The 10,792-nt window shown below is 35.2% G+C and overlaps 1 protein-coding gene across 2 annotated transcripts; it reads right to left on the bottom strand.

Annotated features, from left to right (window-relative positions):
* Positions 1-297: 297 nt before the first annotated feature.
* On the bottom strand, positions 298-7,741 carry LOC103409440 (protein SENSITIVE TO UV 2). Of its 2 annotated transcripts, none has more exons than XM_008348256.4 (12): positions 7,211-7,741; positions 6,807-6,845; positions 6,011-6,120; positions 5,733-5,842; positions 5,321-5,652; positions 4,092-4,160; positions 3,315-3,397; positions 2,951-3,187; positions 2,760-2,866; positions 1,862-2,019; positions 1,401-1,580; positions 298-954 (listed from the first exon to the last, which is right to left on the bottom strand). In XM_008348256.4, exons 1-11 carry the CDS (start codon positions 7,598-7,600, stop codon positions 1,431-1,433), a joined length of 1,785 nt encoding a protein of 594 aa, XP_008346478.3. In that variant the 5' UTR covers positions 7,601-7,741; the 3' UTR covers positions 298-954; positions 1,401-1,430. The 2 variants fall into 2 exon arrangements, with proteins under 2 accessions (XP_008346478.3, XP_008346477.3); XM_008348255.4 differs by having other exon boundaries at positions 1,401-1,597; positions 7,211-7,739.
* Positions 7,742-10,792: the final 3,051 nt, after the last annotated feature.

Here is a 10,792-nt window from a genome sequence, read left to right on the forward strand (position 1 = left end):
CCGCACCCGATGTCCAACGCTGTTCTTATGACAACACAACCGGTGGGGAAATTTATAGTTCATTTTCCGGTAATGTTTTCGATCTGAAGCGAGTAACCGGATCCTATGGCTTCCACTCCCTAGGATGAAATGGCTGCATGCAGCATTGCAGTTCAGTTCCGGAACGCAAGGATGCATATTGTTTCCATGCTCTTATGCAGTGTGTGCCGTAAAAAAGAGACCAGTTTGGTTTGAAGTTTTACAACCAAAGATTTACAGTCCGTTTCCGGTTATGTCGCCAAGAATTAAACGAAACTCTGTTGAAAAGATGAATGTATATTCAAAAAGTCGAGAAGACGAAGATAGTTTCAAAACATATCATAAGAACATTAGCAGAAGATGCTAATCAGTAGAAGCTGCTTTTCTCTCACTATATTTCGAGCAAGAATTTGATCATTACAAGGTAAATGTGGAATCATATTTATCATCCACTGAGACCTGTCAAAAATTTCCAGCTGAAAAACTAGCGCCCGCATGTCGAAATACATTTCCAGCTGGGGGGTTGAGCGCTGCCACCGGAATTTGCACTGCACAGCTGATGACGACTGCTTGCGTGTGTCTAATGTTGAAACATACAAACAGTCGTAAAAACAACGCTGATACATACAAATATACAAAAATTTGAGCCAAAAGGGTGCAATGTTTTTTTTTTACTGTATGTTATCTCCTAAATATATGAATACCCTTTTCTTAAATGCTCGAGCTAGGTCTACAATTTCAGACTCCCGCATCTGCCGTGTCATGCCATCAAACTTCTCATATATATGGTCTTTTCGGGATAATCGGTTTGCAACATCAACAGTCAAGCTGGCCATGTCTCTGCTGTTTGTTAATAAACCCAAGACAGTGGCAGAATATGATGGGTTTGAAACCAGCCTGTTAAGTAGTATAAGAGCCTCCCTCAACAGCAAGGTCCTGCATAACATTACTCTCACAATATGAGCAATAATTAAGAGATCGAACGGTGATTTTCGTCATGCAGATATACAGACATGAATGTATTCCAGAGATATCACATGCATTCCTTGCAAGATCTGAAAACTAGGAACCATATGCTTTTTGTTTTTGAACACACCAACTGAACTAAATCAAGTTAATACTACCAATGACAACAATATAACAAGTAATGTGAACTCATTTTAATGTCCGTATAGAGGAAAAAGAGAAATCAGAAACGGAGGACAGAAGAGGTGGGTGAAATTTGAATTACCGGAACCAATACCACCAAGTTACTATGAGATATTTAGTGGCACTTGCAATAAAAATTACACAACAATAGAATTTGGAAACTTAATGTTCAGTAATGAATGTGTGATACTTGCATCGATCAGAATTAAAAATCCAGGGGCATCAGCAATTACCTCTCTTTGAAAATCTGTGCTTGATCAGCATTAACTGCTGGTTCTGTATCTACCTCCGATGCCAAAACTTGTAAAATCAACATCAGAAAGTTTGCATCTCGAAAGAGCTTGTGACTCACAAGTATTTCGAAGCCAGATGTTCCAGACGAGGCTAGGAAAGCCAATAAAAGAACAGCAATTCTGCGAAGTTTCAGTTCCTGAGTGTACAATAAGAGGAAAGCAGTTGATATTTGGTAATGTATATCATCAAACATAAACCCTTAACTCTGCTCGGAGGTTTATGAGATGGGAGTTAACCATCTCCACCTACTATTGTGCAACTACGCATAAATACGTTTTCTTCCATAGAACACCAGATCAATCTACGCATTAATATATCTACAAGCAGGGCAATAAATAAATAATAAACTTCAAGGAAAGGGTAGAGCTGAAAAGGAGAGAAAAGCAGAGAGAATGCCTACCTCTAAACTGTTCCCACAGCAAGCTATACAATCTGCCAATCCTTGAAGGATCATGCTACATTTTTGGTAACCTGATGCATCGCCTACGTTATCATCCATAGCAAGGGCAGCTTTTCCCTCTTTATAATCAGAACAGAACTTGACCAGTATTTTAGGACCTTCACATCAGCAAGGAACAAGAAGTTTTTCAGGGCTTAAGACAGGCATGAAAGAACAAGTTCAATAAGAATCAAGATAGCATATGCCAAACTCTAGCAGTCCTCAAACAAGCTGATTTCAGCTGAGTGGTAAGCTGCTTAAGGTAGCGCTAATGAGATAATTTTCAGGCTTCCCACAACTGAAATAATCAGGCACGAAAAAGAAAAGGCAACAAGTTACACATAAAAAAACCTACAGAGTAAGGTTTCAAGGTTGCAAAATGTTTTGAAAGTATATACTACACACTCTACAGTTTGAGAATAAATATATTTACTAGCAGAAAAGGTTTCGAGTATAAAAGAGGCTTTTTGAAAGCTATTGTGAAGGGATGGAAAAATTATGAGGCAACGTCAGATTTTGGTCAGCAATATGGCCATTGGTTTCTTCTGAGAACAAGAGTTAGCATTCTTTTCTACCCGAGCTGATTGGAAAGCTACAGTAGTTCAAAAGCCTCAAATGTTACCATTATAGTTTGGTTATTTGGCTCCCATTTTTCCCTTCAGACGCTTTATTACATTATGAGGTGGCTAACTTCTCCACTGTGATACTACTCTGTTTCTCTACCAATAAAACAATGTTTCTTACAAAAACAAGAAAAATTAAATTAAACTACAAGTAGTTCGCCTAAGCTTCATGCAATTATAACACTACAAGTAAAAGAAAACAAAATAAAAAATGAACTAAAGTGATGTGGACTTACAATTAAGTAGCATATATAGAAGTTGCACGGCTTGTTTTCGGGCCTCAAAACCAGCTTCCTTTGCAAGCAACTGTGAAAGAATTTCAAACACCAATGTTTGGCCAAACCTGTCTCTCACGGGACTTACACTCAGAAAAAGAGAAAAAGTAACAGCATAAAAGTTTAACAAAAAAGGAACACTGCATTCTTACTTTTCTCTCTCCACAAAGGCATTACTTCTCATTATAATCATATTCATAACAGAGACTGCTTCTAGCCTTACACCTTGGTTTGTATTCTTCATGGTAGTTTGTAGGATCACCTCAAAGAGAGAAATCCAGTCTATATTAGAAAACCAAGTTGCAATGCCATTATTCCAAACTCCATTCTTGCTTTGAGTTTCGGCATAAGAATATTTCATTCCAAGTCCCTCGACCATAACATTGACCCTGAGTAGAGTGCACTGGAAAGATCAAATCGAACAGGAATGAAGCATATGCAAAAACATGTATTCCCAACTCCTGCAAAATAAAACCGGATATAGAAACAGAATAGGAAACAGCATATGACATATACCTTCTCTCGAAATGCCTTTCCAGCCTTACCAGGTGCTTCAAAAACACAAGCAGTATATGTAGAGATGCCTGAACAATGATAACCTATGCCAAAAAAGAACTGATTCACCAAAAAGGCAACAAGAACCAAACTGAAAGAGATTAAGGAAATAATTACAATACTGAACTTAAGCAACGTCATTAAATAATGGCAAACAAGTAGATTAAAGTATTCTCTTTATAATCGACTAGCCTCCTGTGTATTAAAAATAAACCAGTCACAACAATGTCACTAACACCAATACACCCAAAACTCTCTACACCTATATTTTTTAAAACCATGGACCTATCACCTCCCAGCACTCAACTAGAGACTTTTAATATTAGTGAGTCAATATTAGTACCAAAGATCCAAAGACGGATCAAGACAAGAGTATCCACCAGTATTTAAAAGACAATTACATATATCCAACTGAATTGAAGTTCCAAGACAATCTAATCCTAATCTGCAGGCCAGGTTGCACACAAAAGTGTAATAAATTTTCTAGAAGATGCCTCCTATAGGAAGTAAACACAAAATTATATCCTCCCACATCTCAGAAAAATAAAATAAAATTGCATTAGTGTCCTTATAAAAGAACATGTGATCCCAATTCATAGAGTAAATTTTAAAATCACTAGTACAGTACTCTAGAGCAACGTCTACTCAAAAGTCCATGTGGAAAATACAAATCAAAATGGAACATCTAAGGTATACCAACCGGTGCAAGAAGTCAAATAATATCAATTCACAACTCACATTTTCAAGACTACAGAGGTTGAGTAATGGTTGAAACAAGGACTCCAACTTTAACATTCCATTTTTCGCCTGCAATAAGAACAATCAACAGATATAATATTCATATACCCAGGTTAGCATAAAAAAAGGGATAACATGTCCAGAACACCATATGAATAGATTTTCTAAATTTTATTTATCTAGTATTCTTTAATTCAAGTTCCATGGGCCATGTATCGGTAAAGATTAAAGAAGTCAAAGCTTAATAAAGTATCATACTAAGACCGGGCTGCATAAAAAATACTGCTGAATGCCTAGGCGGTTCTACCATGAGAAAACTTGGGCAATAAGACAGTGTCCCTTAGAAAGTTGACTTTTAAATATATACAATTAACAATGATACACAAACTGTACTATTTACTTGGTTTTGAAACAAAAACATGGTGAGTAAACCCTCATATATGTACATCAACCCAAGCCCAACAACATACATACAAAGATGAAATAATCAAAGTCAAGCATTACAATGTAAATGGTCCCAGAACACCAAAACCTATCACAGCTTTATTTATTTATTTATTTTTTGTAACAAACCCTATCATAACATAACTTATGGCCAGATAGATTGGCATGTTAATTACCTTATTGGACAATTCAAATCCGTAATCATACATAAGTTAGCAAAACACGAGGAACGTATTTGACTAACAGCCTCTAAACAATACAAGAGGCCAATACCCTTTTGGGGTGTGCTATCCACACACCCTATTTTACTTTTCACACACCTTTTTAATTTTCGACCATCGGATCGGAGGAATTGAAGAAGATCAACGGACAAAAATTATCAAGGGGTGTGTGAGAAGTAAAATGGGGTGTGTGGATATCACACCCCTACCCTTTTTTGGTCTACAAATTCCCCATCCTTTAGCCATAATTTCTTTCTGAAATAGCAAAACATGATCATGGATCACCATGTCCAAACTAAAAACAAATACAAAAACCCAAAAAGAAACAACCTTCAACCTCCACCCTATTTTATTCCCAAGCATATACCAAATAATGATCTTTTTGAGGTTAAGTTAGGAATGTCTCGGAGAAAGTTCAGATCATTATCAGCACATCTATATTTCAGAATAAGTTTTAAGTAGCTTATTTGGCATATGCCTTGTATTCTAGGCTTGAAGCGGTTATACAATCTCAAGATATACCCTGCTTAAACAGATAAATGAAATCTCATGATTAAACAATACCTTGGTCAAGACAGAATAAAGATGAGAAACTTTTGCTGCTTCTGGAGTATGAGACATGTGTAAGTGGTACTGCGAAGCTGCAATAGAAGAGCTATCATCTCCCAGCTTGTCCATTCTATTAATGCCAATGCAGCCAAAAAGGAACAGGAAATCTGTTTGGCAATCCATAAGCAAATTCGAAATTACATTTCTTCCTAACTCTTGTTCATTTGAATCATTTGAAGAGCCCCAGATGGATAGTAATTTCTTTGAGAGGTCATCATTTGGGTTTTGTCGGGCAGAAGCACTAGTTTCATCAGTTTGAACACGTGTAGCTTTAGAGGTTGACACACCTAGCACAAATGAACATAAATAAAAAGCAATGACAGAAAACAGAAAGAAATAAACGAAGATGATGTCTAACTTATCTCACCAATATCAATCCGAGAGCCAGGCTGACCACTTAAACATAATGCATTTTGAAATTGTCGAGAATCCTTATGATTGACTAGGACATCTCCAGATTCCTTAATGCCACCGGACCTTTTCCCACATGCAATAATGATAACAGAGAGTAAGATAATGTAAACATTGGACAAGCACCCTTTCAGCATGATTAGCATACTATGCAAGGGGCAACAGACTGAAACATCATTTTAGAATCACAGCATATATTGTTGATGCCCTGTGATGGAAAGAGTTTATACTTACAAATTTGTACTATCAGAGTTCCTAGCAGCTGCTTCTTTCTTTTCAGTCATTGAACTTACAAATTTATGATGTTTGTCTTTTTCCTTCCTTAGTTCAAAGCATTCTTGTTCCTGTGAGTATAGGACAATTCGTTGCATACAGGAACTTTAACCACAAATAAATCTCAAAGACAAAAATGCAATTCTGGGTGAAAATAAAAATCCATGGATTAAGAAACAGGATAGTGTCAGAAACAGAAAACTAAATGCTCTTCTTATGCACGCAACTGAACTTGTAAAAGTTAACATCTAGTATAAGAGCATAAAGAATAAATAATAAAAGCTAGACAGAACACCTCATTATGACTGTACCCGCATAAAATTTCCAGAAGGAAATGTAACGAAATAGGTTGTGGTACAATAAAGTCAAGAATACAAGACACGCATTGCATTTGCATTGCTTCCCATTAACTAAGAATACTCATAGAAAGATAATATGCACTTCACTCTATGTTTTACCTTCTGAAAACACAAATGCAAGCACACACATGTAGACGAAAATGATAAGCATGTGGAATTCTGTTATTGCCATTTGCCAGTTATAAAACCATAAAAACTCACTTAAGCATGAACACGTAATTCCAATTCTTAAATACAAAAGAAATGTAGAAAACAGGACTAGAATGCATTCCATTATCGGAAAAAGAACACAAGGACTAACGACAGAACAAATAAACAAAACAAAACAAAACAAAAGCACTAATCTTGTTATTATCCGGCGCACAATTATTCAAATTACAGTGGCAAAACAGGCGTACCAAGTGCAAAAGCTGCTTTGAGACACGTCCCAGTTCTTCCTGCAATTAAAATCCAACAAATTCGAGTTAGAGGACTTTGAAAAGAGAACATAATATTGGAAAAACGATTCAAATCACAAAGAAACTGACTGTATACAATTCTTGAACCCAGGTCATAATGTAAGGTAATCAAAAAGTCCAGACAAAATATAATTCAAGCTAAAACTACGGAGTTCAAAGAAGCAGAAGGAAATATACTTCACAATATATTTCTTGACATAACTTATTCCTGCATTTTGTCAGAAACCAAACAAATCTTTAGTTAAATGTGGCCAATTTGTTACAGTTTAATACACCGAATTCGTTAGCATATATATAGAGAGAGAGGGAACATATATGTACAGTTTAAGCATTGAAGCCCTAACCTTTAAGCGGTCGATTTCGAGTTCTTTTTCTCTGTCAAGTTCAGGGCGGCTAGCAGAGGGAGGCAATGCGGAAGAAGGAGGCGAAGGAGAAAGGGAAATTGCAAGTGCATTGGTGGTGGTGGTGGTCCTCTGAGTGAGCTCTCGCGGAGGGGAGTAGGAAATGGGCCTAACGGGATTGGAGTAAGAAGGCGGGGGCGGCGGTTCTTGTTGGTGATGGTGATATTGTGATGGTTCCGAGAAAGAATGCTGAGGAGGGTGGTGGTGGTGCGGCGGCGGGGGGTGCTGCTGCTGCTGCTGAGTGGAGTAAGCACGCTCTTGTACTTGGGCGACTTGTACGGCTTGTTCAGTGAAAATTAAGTCCCAATCGTCGTCGTCGTCCAGTTGGTTCATCTTCTTCGATTGATTATTTTCTGCTGCTGAGTGGAGAGTGGCCAACAACCGCCTCTGCCCCAGGAAAAGCCTCCTAATTTAAGGGTTCTTGTTTTTCTGCTTGCCAACCTTCAACTTGGGGAATTTTCCGTACAAAACCCAAAACGGGGCTTTTACTTTTTCTTTTCTTTTTTTTGTTTAATGTTCTAAACAATATTACTATTGCCACTACGGTCGGGTTGTATTTATCTTCACTTGGAAAACTCCCGATATCAATGTGCTCAACAAAAAAAAACAATATTACTATTTGGGTAATGTCAGGAAACCAGATTTTTTATTTGTGTTCTAAATAATAATACTTCTTGGTAAAAAAATGCAATTGGTTGAAGAGTAATGTCTTCTCGGTAACTTGCAAGGCCATTTCTTATTTGTGTTTTTAGGTTACGGTATATCTAAGGATGGGTGTAGTTTGGTTTGATTTGATTTGAATAAAAAATATAGCTGAACCAACAATGGATCGTTGAAACTTAACCAAACCACGTAATTGTTAATCGGTTTGGTTAGGTTGATTTAAGCCTATTCCAACATGTCAATAAAAATGTCCAACATTTCAAGAGTTAATTTATTACGCACAGTCCAATTCAATAAAAAAAAGATTTTAAAGTTTTTGAATGTCAAAATTTCATCAAGTCGGTTAAGACTAAGTTCCAATGAAATATGGTGCTAGCAAATGAATTATTAGTTACAATCTCACAAAAAAATAAAACACAAAAAAAAGTCTCATAATTGTGACACGTGTATGGTAAGAGTTCCAAATAAACTATAATATGGAGAGCAAACAAATATTAAAAATATATGATCGACTCCTATTTTGGTCGGTTTCATAAGTACTAGCATTTATACAGAAGGTATTTTTTGAATCACAGCATGTTACGTGCAACTTACACGTTTAAAATATATTTATATCCGTGAATTGACAAAAGGAAAATCAAATATTTGAAATAAATGAATAATCTTATATTATGCTAGAAAAAAACCACTCACAAACCAATCAAAGCAGCTGAATTCACATAATAAAATCAGTCTTTCAATTTCCATCTACATTCTATTGAATTTACATTAAGAATAGAGAAAATAATATTTAATAAACAACCGATTGATTCACATTATTGCTAGCCTATTGTGAGATTAAATCCACCACATCCCCCTTAGTGTAGATAATATCGTCTATTCAAAAAAAAAAAAAAAACCCTTACAAACCAATCAAAGCAACTGAATTTACATAATAAAATCGGTCTTTCAATTTTCATCTACATTCTATTGAATTTACATTAAGAATAGAGAAAATAATATTTAATAGACAACTGTTGAATTACATTATTACTAGCTCATTATGAGGCTAAGCCCATCCCCTTCCCCTTAATGTAGATAATAGCGTTTGTTATAAAAAAAATAATTATTTGACAACTAATTTCATCATATTATTATGCACATACGAAAGACTTTTTTTATAATCGGCATTACACGCATCTTAAGATGTTTTGAACGTGTTTAAAAATAGAGAAATATTTAATTAACAATTGATTAAATCACATTATTGCTAGCCTATTGTGAGGTACAAATTTAAAAAATAAATAAATTGTACAAAAATAATTAATTATTAAAAAATACTGTTAAATGATGAAAATACCCCTCTATTATTTGGTGCATGATTTTGGGTTGCTTTTGACATTTTTTATTTTGGGGGTATTTTTGTCTAAAATTTTTTTGCGAAGCTTGTGATTCCAAATATTGTGCCTAGCCTATCTTGCCCATCACTTTACACTTACCCCATCACTAGGTTAATGCCACAACTTGGGATCAAAATACAAGAAAAACAACAAACTACTAATAAAACGAGTATGAGAAAACCCAACATCCTCAAAGATCAACCTATCCACAAGAGGAGGCGCATCAAAAACATGAAGACCAAAGTCAAACTCATGGTCTAATTCATTGATGATAGATAAGGGTGATATTAGTATGATTACAAAACCAAAATCCATGTACTAATTACCATACCAAATTTTTGGTATGGCAAAATATATTACTATTACCATGTCAAACTTTCGTTATAATGAATTTTGGCATGCCAAATAGTTTAGTTGGTATGGTATGATAATAGTAATTATCACATTTTTTGGGCCAAAATTTGGTTTTTTTTCAACCCAATTCAAGGCCCAAACGTGTTTTGGCAAATTCTCTTTGGGTTTTTAAAACTTTTTTATGTAATTATGAGAATTTTGTACATATTCATTTACGAAAAAAGAAGTAAATAGATGGAAGAATTGCTGAAAGAACCCAACATTCCTAAAAAAAAAAACAGTACAAAGATCCTAAATTTCATCTCTACATTCTTTAAAATTGTACAAAAATTAACTTGATAGACAAAGCCAGGTAGAAAGACAACCCAATTTGATGAAGGAGAAGATGAGATGGACTACAAAGTGAGAGAGTCGCCGGAACGGGAGCAATGGAGATGAAGTTGATGACAAGATGAGTGAAAAGATGAAGTCGCAACGGCAAGAAGGCTTAGGTTTTTTTATTGGGAAAGTAGAGGTTAGAGGGTGAGAGGATGGTTTTGGAAAAATGACTAGAAAAAAAAAATGATAAAGTACAAAAAAATACCTCAACTATTGGTGTCACGACACTTTCATACCTAATTAATAATTTTTTTAGTTTTTTGTACTTTACCAAAAAAATATATATAAAGTGCATATATAATGATAATAATACCTAATTATAAATATATATATATATATATATATATAAATGATATAATATTAATAGTAGTTGTATGGTATGGTATACCATTGATAATGGTTTTAAATACCATTACTGTACCAAAAATGTATAGTACGGTACAAATACCATACCATTACCAATGGTACAAAATTTTTGGCACAACTTTGGTATAGTAATTTGGCAAAAAAATTCATTCCTAATGAATAATGATAGTAATAGCGATGGGTATGGATTAAGATGAGCTATGCACAATAATTGATTATTGAACTCACGATCCACTAGAGGCACTTAACACCCAACAAGTGACGTGAACTAGCACTAGGATGATAGTGCTAGTGTCAAGTCATATTCTACTTTAACAACTAGTGTGTTTACTCCCCTCTTTGTGATTACTTGTTCTATCAAAAAGTTGATTGTTTGGTAAAAACG

This window comes from Malus domestica, chromosome 06, assembly GCF_042453785.1.
Source record: "Malus domestica chromosome 06, GDT2T_hap1".
In the NCBI taxonomy this organism is placed as follows: domain Eukaryota; kingdom Viridiplantae; phylum Streptophyta; class Magnoliopsida; order Rosales; family Rosaceae; genus Malus; species Malus domestica.

Coding starts and splice junctions, on each gene's coding strand:
- LOC103409440 (XM_008348255.4), bottom strand. CDS start 7,600: ATGAACCAACTGGACGACGACGACGATTGGGACTTAATTTTCACTGAA. Junction 6,121..6,806: donor CAAAGCAGCTTTTGCACTTG/GTACGCCTGTTT, acceptor CTATACTCACAG/GAACAAGAATGCTTTGAACT. Junction 3,188..3,314: donor GAAAGGCATTTCGAGAGAAG/GTATATGTCATA, acceptor CACTCTACTCAG/GGTCAATGTTATGGTCGAGG.